Source organism: Plecotus auritus, assembly GCF_963455305.1.
Source record: "Plecotus auritus genome assembly, chromosome: 4".
Taxonomy (NCBI): Eukaryota; Metazoa; Chordata; class Mammalia; order Chiroptera; family Vespertilionidae; genus Plecotus; species Plecotus auritus.
Window position 1 is genome coordinate 17,992,253 of NC_137775.1, and position 12,934 is coordinate 18,005,186.

General features: G+C 37.0%; 1 protein-coding gene across 4 annotated transcripts in view; it reads left to right on the forward strand.

Moving 5' to 3' along the window:
• Window positions 1-12,934, forward strand: part of TRMT11 (tRNA methyltransferase 11 homolog) — a 49,121-nt gene that overhangs the window by 2,245 nt on the left and 33,942 nt on the right. Inside the window, exons 1-7 of one of the 4 annotated variants that reach the window (XM_080666624.1) lie at window positions 1,324-1,396; window positions 3,749-3,814; window positions 4,944-5,017; window positions 7,141-7,222; window positions 7,310-7,402; window positions 7,636-7,770; window positions 8,496-8,652. In XM_080666624.1, the coding sequence (XP_080522750.1) occupies window positions 4,995-5,017; window positions 7,141-7,222; window positions 7,310-7,402; window positions 7,636-7,770; window positions 8,496-8,652 (490 nt within the window). In that variant the 5' untranslated portion in view covers window positions 1,324-1,396; window positions 3,749-3,814; window positions 4,944-4,994. Of the gene's footprint in view, window positions 1-1,323; window positions 1,397-2,203; window positions 2,309-3,748; window positions 3,815-4,943; window positions 5,018-7,140; window positions 7,223-7,309; window positions 7,403-7,635; window positions 7,771-8,495; window positions 8,653-12,934 lie in introns of those variants that run through there. The other 3 variants (XM_080666623.1, XM_080666622.1, XM_080666625.1) reach the window with 3 other exon arrangements.

Genomic DNA, 12,934 nt, shown 5'->3' on the forward strand with positions numbered 1-12,934 from the left:
ATTTTCTTTGGTTGTGCTCAACTTACTAGCCTTAGGACTTAGAAAGACAGATTGTGTCATTCAGAATTAATGTCCCGCTGGGAGGATATATAGGTGAGATAGGGGTGCAAGGGCATAGAATTTCATTGAGGGAGTAATACTTTACAGGCAGTCTTCGGATTACGTCGCCATCTTCCATCCTATCTAATAAAAGAGTAATATGCAAATTGACCATCATTCCAACACATAAGATGGCTGCCCCCATGTGGTCAAAGATGGTCCCAGATTGGAGAGGGTGCAGGCTGGGCTGAGGGATACACACCGCTGTGCACGAATTTCGTGCACCGGGCCTCTAGTTTATTAAAAAAAAAAAAGTTCTGTCATTTCGACGTATGTACATATGTGCTTTATGTTTTTTATTATTTATTTACCACAAGTAAAGGTCAGGGATTGTTATCTTTCTTTTAAATATTTGTTGCTGTGCCACTTCATTACTGCTGTGTATGAGCTCCATGTGAGTGACGTATGTGCTTATGTAGGTGGGCTCCGACTTATGGCGAAAATCGCGTTACGTTGCGCCGTAGGAACGGATCTCTGACGTAACCGAGGACCTACTGTAATTAGATCTTAATTGATAAAGGAGATGTTCTGTGGGTGAAGAGAACTGGAAAGCCCACTTCAGTGAGAAACAATAGCAAGTATGCAGATGCAAGATAGTTGATTATGGTGACATGGCATGTGGGAGGTGTGGGGAGGGAGGATGAAGCAGTAGGCAATGAGGATAGAGATGAGGGTAGGAACCGGATTTTGGAGTGTTTTGTAACCTTTGGATTTAATTTTAAGTTAAATGGGAGCCATTGACTCTTTTTTCCTTTTCAAGTCAGGAAGTGACAAAGTGTTTTTTTTTTCTTTTTAAACCAGGAAGTGACTAGTAATTATCCTAATAGATAAAAACCCAGGGCCTGTAACGTCCAAAACAACCAAAGCCTCGACTGACTGGAAGTCAGTCCTGCAGTCAGTGCTGGGTTGCTGTGGCGACCCAGCACTGACTGCTGAGGGGGCTGCGGATCAGGCCTGGAGAGAGGCCTGAAGAGAGAGGCAGGGTCTGATTTGTAGCCTCCGTGGCAGCTGTTGATCAGCCCTTGCCTTTCTCTTTCTCTCCAGGCCTGGCCAGCAGCTGCGCCTCTCTTTCTCTTCGGGCCTCTGCAGGGGTTGCTGATCCTCCCTGCCCCTCTGATCAGGCCCAGAGATAGGCCCGGAGATGCTGACTGGCATAGAAACCAACCAATCAGAACCAAATCTGGGTGAACTGTGAGGAGCCAATGACTGCCTAGGAGGCGGAGCTTTTGACGCTGACTGGCATAGAAACAGACCAATCAGAACCTAATCTGGGTGAACTGCAAAGGCAGAACCTAAGGTGAGGGCTGAGGAGGGGTTTTAAGGGGAACAGCTGTTTGGTGTAAGGTGTAAGAAAGCGGTTCAATTTTTTAATGACCGGTTTGGCAGTATAGGGCATATGGCTGGTTATCAGTCCAGATATAGGGATTATGTATTTTTGTCTGCCAAGAGCAACTCCTGCTGAAAAAGGATTCTGCCCCCCCCCCCCCCCCCCCCGTTTAAGCAATCCTATCCTATATAATCTATCTATACTAATAAAAGTGTAATATGCTAATTAGACCGGTTTGACCGGCCATCTTCAACATAGAAAGTACAATTCTGTTAAAGTATGTGACTGCCAAAAGGGGTCCTGTAGGTCTGTTTCTATTATGTATGGTTTTTTCCCCCTGGGTTCTTTTTTATATGTGTACTGGGTATTTTTTAAATATGTGCCAAATATTGTATCTGTAAATTTATTTGAAGAAGTAAAATATGAGGCCTAGGATGATGTAAGTCCCACACAGGGTCATAACAATCTAGGATCACTTGAGCTCCTTTTCAGGCGTTAAGTTTTGTTTCTGTTCTGATTCACATGTACTCCTGGGATTTGTAGGTTTTTGGGATTCCAGTTTAAACTGGGTGGTTTATTAGCCTCCTTTCCTCCCCATTGGGTGGCCATGCTCTCTTTTTGTCCCTCTTTCTTCATTAAGCTGTCAAAAGGGCTACCTACCTTCACAGCTGATGTGAAAGTAGGTAAATCTCCCGGGGAGCCTGTGGCTGCACCTAGGATGTTCGTCCTCTCCGGGATCTTGGTTTGAGGATTCTTGTAATCTCTCCATGTCTCTAGCAGATGCCAGGTTTTTCTAGTTCTCAGCAGAAGACTTAATCTGAATTATCCAGTTTTCCATCTCGGGAAGTCAGCCACCATTGAAACTTTTCTTCTAAAACCGAAGTAATCTTTTCCTCCCTTGTACTCTAATGTAACTTATATATATTTTGCTTTGCTTTTTTAAGAACACTCAATATTTACACCTCACATTTCAGTTACTAGGTTAAACAGTAACTTATCATAATTTGTGCTTAATAAATTCACAGTGATGCTCCCTAGTTAATGATTTATTTCTTTTTCTTAACATATATATTCACCTAATTAACTGATCAAGACAGCAAAGTTAATTTGCAATGGGACTCTTGTCACTCTTGCCTGTTATTTGGTAAAATTGTTGGTCTTTTAACCACAAATTAATACATCACTAGTTATTTTAGTTTCTAGAGAAAGTATGGTTCCAAATATGCTTGCAAACAAATATAGTAATAATACTATGCTAGTAATAAAAAAATTAAAATAAATTAAAAGTACCTTTTTTTAATCAATTGACAAAGTAATGGTACAACAGCCAGTTGAGAAGTAGTAAAGAGAAATCAGTACTTTCTTACCTTATAATTTAGGCCAACCCTTTAAGAAAGTATTTTGGCCATATAAACTGTAAGAAGCCATAAAAATGTCATTTCTCTGGATATAGTAACCCTACTTATTGTGACTCATAAAGAAACCCAAAATATGGAAAAAGCCATTATTCATAAAATGTATATGTTAGCCTTATTTTAAACTGATAGAATTGAAAACCACCTAAATACTCAGCCTAAAGTATATTGTTTCCTACTGAAAAGTTTGCAATACTGATGCCAAAGAGGAAAATCTTTATGATATTACGATTCAAAGAGAAGAAAAGAGAATCTTAAACATGCTTGCAAACATGTTATTTTCTGGACGTTCTCAAATCATCGATGTAATTTATTTTTATTGCTCTAGTATCAGATTTACTAATCTATAGTTCTTGTAATCTGTGCTTTTTTTTTTTTCCAAAATTAGGACATTTTCTGATCAAATCTTTTAGCAATTCTATTGTATAAAATTTCTCAGAAATTACTATTTGTGACTAAATTTTTTTAGAACCTGGAGATGTAATTTGTGTGGTATTGAATTTTAAATGCTTTAGGTAGGTCTTCAACCCACTCTTCATTTTTATTTTTTTAAATCCTCACCTGAGAATATTTTTTCCATTGATTTCTAGAGAGAGTGGAAGGGAGGAGGAAGTGGGGGAGAGAGAGAGAGAGAGAAACATCCACATGAGAGAGACACATTAATTGGTTGCCTCCCACATTCACCACTACAGGGGGTGGGGGGGGGTTGGGGAACCTGCAACCAAGATACCTACCCTTGCCTGGGAAATAAACTCATGATCCTTCCATTTGAGGGCCGATACTAACCACTGAGCAAACCAGCCAGGGCCCACTCTTTTCATTTTTAAATGTATTATACCTATGTCTTTTAATACACTTTGCATTCTCTGTGTTAAAATGTGTTCTCTCTGTAATATTTTCAATATAGGAAATACAGTCTTTGCTTTCACTTTTTGGAGGACAGTTCACCAATAATAAGGAAACTTATGGAAAGGTAAGTTGAATTTATATTTTTCAGTAAATCATATATAATATAAATAGAACCTTGGATTTGAAGATAAGAACTGCATATGTTCAAGTTATAAAATTAAAAAAATTTCAAGATTATACTTTGGGATTTTATATGCATTAATTATTTTGGTCCAACTACGTAAGAGCAACTACAAAATTAATCTGAAGTTTAAATAACCTTAAATTTGCTAGTATTGTCATTTATAAAGTCACTTATAAAAGTATTTTTGTTATCTGTGGAAGGAGGATATCCCTTTCTCCACTGAGTGTTGGGGTGGAATCCTTATGATATCTCGAGAAAAAGAATTTTCTGAGACTTGCACGAGAGGATGAATGAATTATATTTGCGTGGAATTATGTCTCTGTGTTTCCCAAGTCCCATTTCCCTTAGTGTAGCTGGGGATTCAGTAGAGCTGAAAGCAAAGCCAATGTCTAGAGTTTCTTTTCCATGTTGTAGTCGGGTCCAGTTTAGCATCAGGCTGGTTGCAGTCCATTAGTCTATTGTGTGTGGGGTCCACATGGGCCATGGGCGCAAATACAAGAAGCAGGATTCGAGAGAGTCCCACAAGCCAGGAGTCAACCAAGAATAAAACCAAGAGAGCAAACTCCTTTGTTTAGGGGATTAAATATCTCAAAAATCTTCCTGAGTTTACAGTGGCCACGCCTACTCTGGCCAATGACCTGTCCCAGTTTTGACTGACAGGCAAGTACCTTCCTAATGCCACCGCAGGCACCTATTCTCCCTCCTGTCCAGTTCCTTCCCCAGCAATCTGTGGGGAACAGACTGGTGGCTCCCTGAGGAGTGTTAAACTGCAGCTTCCTGACAGAGCTGCCCAAATGACATGCCTATAATATTGGGCCTTCCCTTTTGCTCCTTTCCTGTTATTAATAACTAGGTTAACTACAACTGTATCATTCTGATATTATACAATAATATTTTATTAAAATAATTTCTTTTTGCTGTTAGAACAATTTTAATTTTGGTTAGAGTCAGATCACATATTATCTAAAAGTAGCAAATAGGAATATCTCCTTATTGACTTTTTGAATAAAAGCATATGAGACCATAGAGCCTATTTGAAGTAAGTTGCACGTTACTTTTTTTCTTTCAGTCTCCTTTTTGGATTCTTACTATTCCCTCTGAAGATATTGCCAGAAACTTAATGAAACGGACAGTGTGTGCCAAGTAAGAAAAACTTAACAATGTTCTTCTGCATCAGTGTATACAATACTTCTCATAATTACTCTGTCCTACTTTTTGCTATATTGGCAGAAAGTAGAAGGGGTTGGTTGTTGGGGAGGTCAATTTAGCCTGCAGTTACTGGAATTTGCCACTGGATGGGGTTGGGGGGACAGGAGAGTTACCTGCTGAAACAGTGAATCTCAGTGTGAAATGCAGAAACACTTATTTCAGAATAATTTTTTAAAACTTGTATGTTAAGCGGAAGTATGGTATAAGATGTAAATGCTATGCTGTTACATAGGATAAATGCCACAGTTAATTATAACCAAAAATCTAAACTGTTTTTCTTGTAGATGGTTTTTAGTTGGATGAGCAGATTGGTGAATGTAAGATGACAAAAAGTGAGGACCGCCATGAAATAAGTTTTTCTGGTTTAGTTTTTAGAGGAGTTCTGATTATCGTAATATGGTATGAATTAATGTAATTATGTTGTTCACTGTTTATCCTACTTGAGTGTTTTCTAGAATTTATCATTGGCATTTTCTGTTTTTCCCTTTTTCTTTTTTTATTACTGGAAAATTTTCTATTTTGGGGTTTGAAAGTTAAACTGTATTTTCAACATTCATCTTAAAATTGGACCAACTTATGTTTGAGTTGTTTTGTTTTCTGAACATTTTGGCAGATTACTGAATGCCTTCTTTCCTTAAAAATAACATTTAATAATGCAGTGCAAATAAGAATTTACGTATACCTAGTTTTATTAACATGGTTGGTAATATTGAGTAGACTATAAACCAATATTCAGTTAATTTCATCTTATTAAAACTATCACAGTAATACATCTAATCTCTTAAACTGAAGCTTGTTAATGGGTCTAACGCCGTGCTTGGCAAACTGCGGCTCTCGAGCCACATGCGGCTCTTTGGCCCCTTGAGTGTGGCTCTTCCACAAACTACCACGGTCTGGGCGAGTCTACTTTGAAGAAGTGGCTTTAGAAGAGGTTTAAGTTTAAAAAATTTGGCTCTCAAAAGAAATTTCAGTCGTTGTACTGTTGATATTTGGCTCTGTTGACTAATGAGTTTGCTGACCACTGGTCTAACGTATTTAATAAAAATGACTAGACAATGGAAGCATAACTAAGAAACGTATCCTTAATTAATTACTTCTTTAGATAAGCATATTAAAAGTTATAGCTTTCAAAGGTGTTTGATTTCCAAAGATGTGGTTTATTAGGTTTAAAGTAGCTGCTTGAGGACCAAGAACTTGTACACTTCCTTCAAAGCTCATATCTTCTGATGCATATATTTGATAAATGGTATAATTAACAATTGTGTAATGATTATATAATAGTATATAATAATTTCCATGGCTGTTTTTTATTTTCTGTGTGTTTCGTATAGCTGAGGTCACTCCTTAAGTGATAGCTGTGTAAGCGTAGAATTACTATAGAGGCCCTCTTTCTATAAATTCAATACAAAGGAAAGGAGGAATTCATTTTCAAAAGATAATCTCAATTTTAATGGCATTGTTAATTACAATTATAAAGTAGTTTAAATTTAGATGCACAGAACTGTGCTAATATGTAGATTGAGTTCTATTTCAACTAATTCTAAGAACTATTTCACTGGTTGCAATGAAAGCTTGCTTGTAATTGTTTAAATGTTCCTAGAGATATATGGAAGCTTGAGTATATTTTTTAATGTAAGAATTTCTGTAATAGTTATAAAAGTAATTGTTAGTTACTAAATGTTACTAAGTAATAGCTAAATATTAATAGTAACATTTTTATCTGATCATTTTTTCTTTTTGTTTTATGGAGAAAGCACTGGGAAAAATTGGATGTCCTGCAGCTTTTCACCCATTTACTAAAATAACTTAAGTGATTTTACTACATCATTTGTGATTTATGATAAATTTATCTCCTTATGTGTAAAGTGCAATTTCTATGTGTGATTTGGACATAAGCTATATTTGTTTCCAGGATACATATTTCTCATTTATAGCTTAGAAAACAGGCAATACTTGTTTTAGTGGAATGAGCATAAAGAACTAGTGAAATCATCGTGACACATTACTGTGTGAACTGATTTCTTAACTGAGGTTAGTACTGATCATTTATTTCCTAGGTCCATATTTGAACTATGGGGTCATGGGAAATCTCCAGAAGAGCTGTATAGTTCTCTCAGAAACTACCCTGTGGAGAAGATGGTGCGTAGTGAAGTGTGGTTTCATGTAGTATGTCTGCAGATACTGTGGAATTACTAAGCCTAAAGAACTTACCTGCTTTTATTTTAGGTTCCATTTCTACATTCAGATTCTACATATAAAATAAAGATTCACACATTCAATAAAACATTGACACAAGAAGAAAAAGTCAAACGAATAGATGTAAGTGAATTTAGCAAAACCTAAAAACCTGTGAGATTAATATAGTCTAACCCCTGTTGATATATAATAATTCTAATGTTTGTTAAGTGTTTATTTTGTAGCACAGTGTGTACTAAATATGTTTCATGTTTTGTCTAATTAAATCCTAATACCAAACTTATAAGATAGGCATTATTAAATAAGCACTATTTTTAATTTTTATATAGGACATTGGAATTACTTTTATTTTGTAGGCTCTTGAGTTTCTGCCATTTGGAGGAAAAGTAAATTTAAAGAAGCCACAGCATATATTCTCTGTTTTGGAGGATTATGGTTTGGACCCCAATTGCATTCCTGAGAATCCACATAATATTTATTTTGGTAGATGGGTAAGGAAATGTTCTTTTTACCTATTTAAGTTTATTTTCTTTCAAAGCTATATTCTGGGCCTTTTTATTTAACTAAAGATGTAGAACTTGATAGCAGCTGAAGAGTCAGAACTGTATGAATTAAAGTCAGTGAAAAAATATGTGGTTATGTGGTTGGTTGGTTGTTTTTTTTTTCTTGGTTTGTTTGTTTTTCTAGAGATTTAGGGCCTACATAGGAGGGTGTGTACCTGTTAACACGAGACTTGTCAGAAAGTCTGAACTGCTTTTTCAGTATAGCCGAGCGAGGGCCGAGTGCTCTGGTAGCTGAGGGACCTCATTTGCGGAGGTCTCCAGTGTAGGTTTCCATCCTGAAAAGAAATGAAATTCCTGTAGAGTAGTTCTGTCCACTTCCCTGAGGCCCTAGGTGGGTGAGTGGAAGCTGTGGCTTATGTTACAGAATATAATTTAGAAGAAAAAAAAAGATGGATAAAGCTTACTCACCACGAGCCCCTGCAATAATCGCATTCAAATTCAATTCAGATTTGGTTTGAAAAGTCAAAGTAAGTGACAACACACTAAGAACTAAAGGTATTTGTCCACATTTTTTTTTTAAAGGAACAAATTTAGAGCAGTAGTAAGTGGAAAAGAAGTTTTCATTATCGAGATATATGGTAGTTTTATTGTGAATGATTAGCTTAAATCTGTTCTGTACAGTTATACTAATTTGAAAAACATCTCTGATCTAGATTGCAGATGGACAAAGAGAGCTTATAGAGTCATATAGTGTCAAAAAGAGACACTACATTGGAAATACAAGCATGGATGCTGGTTTATCATTCATCATGGCCAATCATGGAAAAGTAAAGAAAAATGATATTGTCTTTGATCCATTTGTTGGAACAGGTATTTTGATTTAACTGTTAAAGCTAGCTTAGAGATGTTGCTTGTTTATATAAATCAGAGTCATAGTAATATATATTTTTTCATAGTAATAATTTTGCTAAAAGGTTAAATGGACAGAATAATCTTTTAATTATTATTAGTCCTAAGAGATAACCACATATTTGTGTAATAGCCCATATTTAACACTTTTGCCACTTCAAAGATGAATTGTGTATTTTTTTCCAAGTAAACCACTAGGGGGAAGCATACCATGCATTGCAATATCACATTGGTTATGAAGCTATCTAGTTTATTTAAATAGGAAAATTCTTGGGGGGAAGAAAGATTTAAGTGCCAAAAAAGCGTGTCCATCTTTTAAAATTGACAACCATATACTTTCCCATCCCTTGTGAGTAACCACCTTTTTTTGTTTGCTAGTTGATTCTTCCTGTGTTGTTGGTTTCTATTTTTACTTTTGGTAGTGATTAGCAGATATATGTACATTTTATTTCTACTTCTTTCTAACATAAAAGATAGTATACTATATATGTTGTTCTTAAATTTTCTTTTTTTAGTACTTAACAGTATTTCCTGGAAATCACTTTCTATTTGTTCATAGAGATTTTCTTCATTTTCTTTTCCCCTACCCATCCCCACCTTCCCCTTTCCAACCATCAGTTTGTTCTCTGTATCTTTCGTTCTTTTTTATAATTATACTCCATGGATGTATATACTGTAATTTAGTCAGACAGTTTCCTATACTTGGGTGTGGGTAGTTTCCAGTATTTTGCAGTTACAAATAAGGTTTGCAATGAATAATCTTGTACACGTATATCTTCATAATGTTATACACACACACACACACACACACACACACACACACATATGCACTAGTATATCTAGGGTAAAACCCTAGAAGCTGGATTGCTGGGTTGAAGAGCATATGCATATGTAGTTTTGTTAAATGTTACCAAATTCCTCTCAATTATATAATTTTACATTCTTGACAGCAATATATGAGAGTCCCTGTTCTACAGCCTCACCAGCGGAGTGTATTATGAAGCTTTTGAAATTTTGCTATTCCATTGGATGAAAATGTATCTTAATGTAGTGTCAATTTGTATTTCTCTCATTATGAGTGAAGTGTAATAAGTTTTTACATTTTAAGGGTCATTTTTAGAACTTTTTGAAAATTATCTTTCATGTCTTTTGCCCATTTTTCTGTAGACTTTTTGGTCTCCTCAGTTTTAAAAGTACTTTTCACATTAGGGATTTTAGTCCCCTCTTTCCCCATTCATGTATATAAAATATTTTCTTCCAGTTTTCCATTTATCCTTTGATTTAGCATAGAATAGCTTTTTACCATGCAAAAATTTTCCCTACATCCAATTTATAGAGGAATTAAACTGTGCATTTGGCTGGTACTTTGGTAGTCTTAATTTTTTCCTTTTAGATCTCTGGTCCATTTTGAGTTTATTTTCTTATACGATGTGAAGAATGAATCTAATTTATCTTTTTCCAAATGCTAAGTCCTTTATTAATCCCTAAACTTGTTCTTAGACGTTAAAACATTTTTTTCTGTGAAGTGAGAATAATTCTTTGAGATACATATATGTATATAAAGCTTACTATGCACACACACACACACACACACACACACACACACACACACACACATAGACCAGACCATAGTTTAAAAATAAGAGTTACCAGTAGAGGTAAAACTTTCTTCCCTTCATGCAGATTAGGGTGGGTATATTATGAAATGCTTATTTCCACAGCAAATGAGGTTTTCACTACTTTTATTTTGGTGAGGAGTGGGGAGACCTGCCCCTAAATTACTTTATGGCAGCTCCTGAAAGTGGGTAGCATAGCTTGGTCATTTTATTGTTTATGTATATATGGTACAGTTAATGGAAAATTGCAAGAAGCCCTTTACAAAGATGTTGCTTAAGTATCCTATATAATAAAAGCCTAATATGCAAATCGACCGAATGGCAGAACCATCAGTCGGTGGGGGGTGGGGCCGGTGAGCAGGCAGCACCGGGCCAGCCAAGGCAGGTGCCAGTGGGCAGAGGGAGTGGACGGCAATTGGTGGGTGGCGGTGGCGACTGGCGGCTGTGGGGCAATGGGGGGGCGGGGCTGGCTGGTGCGGTCCCTCGGTCCCTCGATCGTCCTGCTGGTCACCTCCCGCAGAGGGAGGCCATCTGTGGCAGTGATGGGGGGCGGGGCCAGCCACTCGCTGGCCGGTGCCATTCCTGATCGGCCCACCAGTGGCTTCCTGCAGAGGGAGGCCAGATTGCAGCTTAGGCCCGCTCCCCTCGGGCCATCAGTTGGACATCCCCCGAGGGCTCCCAGACTGCGAGAGGGTGCAGGCCGGGCTGAGTGACCACCCCCAAGTGCGCTGGGCCTCTAGTATTTTGTAGTTTGTGTTTGTAGTTTAAGCGTAGAATTAGGACTTGAGCTAGTTTTGTTGCTTTTGTTTTGAAATAGCCAATAGTTGTGATTAGACACAGTTCTTAAGCACAACCTGTCCTCTTTCTAGGCCCTTCTGTCTCATTGATGGGTAGTACCTTCTGAAGGACTGGAGAAATAAGAAGCTCAGTGCCCTCCTCCATGGCCATATGCTTTTCTCAGGGTTATAGACTAGGGTAGAAAGCTTCTGGGAGACTGAAAGGAGAGATATAATCTTTTCCTGCCCAAATACCTTTCCTTTTTCTGTGAGGTAGTCTGCTACGTTATCTAAAAGGACATTATGAGCTCTAGAAACACACTTTTCTTTCCATCTTAGCAAATATATTGATTCTTATTTTAGTAAGATTTTTTAAAAAGGTGTGTCTCTCTTTTCCTCAGGGGGAAGATACATGTCATTGGGTCGATTCTCAATAGTTAGGAAGCACTACTGTTCTAATATGAGCATGACTAAAGGAGTGATCAGCATGAGTGTGTTGAATACATACAATGGCCTAGGCCTGCCTGTTGTATGGTATACAGCTCTTAATGAGTGTGCAAATTTTACTTCATTTAACTTACTTTGTCTAATAACAAATTTTACTTTTGTTTTTCTAATTGGTAAGCTAATGTATATTTACTTTAGTTGCTGTTGACCCCAAAGGGGACAGTATGGCATAGACTACCATAAGAGCAAATAGAGTTAGTTTTAAATCCTTACTCTGTCAGTTACTATGTGATCTTGGGCAACATTCTTAACTTGTCTGGGCCTCACTTCCATCATTTGTAATATGGTAATAAGTAATATATTGTGAGGATTAAGTGAGGTAATATATGTCTATGAAATTCTTAGGAAGTTGCATGATGCATGGTAGACATTCAGTGAACTGTATTGATTATCATTATTTTAAATTATTACTTTATTAAGAACTTAAGTGCCTTTTTGGTGAAAGATGTTAGATATAGCCAATATGGAATGGTGATGATGAACAGTTGGGCCATGAACTTATTTTATAGTCTCTTACTTTGGCTAATTTTTCAAAATATTCATAATTTGCAACCATTGGCAAATTATATCAGCAAGCAGGGAAATTGAGGATTAAAATGTAAGCTTTCATTCTCTGAACGTGATGAAAATAATTGGTCCAAGTGTCTGCCAGTGTAGGTGTGATTTTATGATGGACTCTGCAGCTGTAGCTCTGATCCTTCTCACCTTCCCTCACAAGGGAATCGGCTCCTTTGGCAGCTGAGAATACTCCCGGGAGACTGCTCTGCTCCTTTGGCTTCTGCCTTCAGATGGCCCAGAGGTGTAAGGGAAGGAGTGTGGCTCCTTTTGAAATGTTATCATTGCAAAATGATAGACACAGCTGTTGGGAAACTGACTGTCCTGGTTGTGGGGGGACTAGAGGGAAAAAGGTGAGGAGAGAGGTAATTGATCTCTGTGGGTCTGGGGCATAGTCTCTGCTTCCCGTTGTGTCCACAGTTCTCTGTATTTTCCTTTTCCTGAGTTTTATAGTTGATCTGTGAAAATTCCTCTATTCTAGCAGTATCCTTTTGCTTAGGTTGCTAGTTTAATTTATTTGAGGTTTTTTAAAGGATAAAATAGATGTTAATAGTATCTCCATTTTTCTCCTTTTTCCTTTTCTTTCAGCAAAACCAAAGCCAGTCTCTCATTTTCACACTTTGTGAAGCTTTCCACATAAATCTCTAAAGATGGAAATCAGGCATTAATTTCTTTGTCATAAGTAAATTTCATTTATTGGATCCTTTTGCTTATATGATATTACCCTAACCTTAAAGTGGTTGCTATTTAGGTAATGAGAAATCAAAACAGTGAGTCTGTGGTATTTTT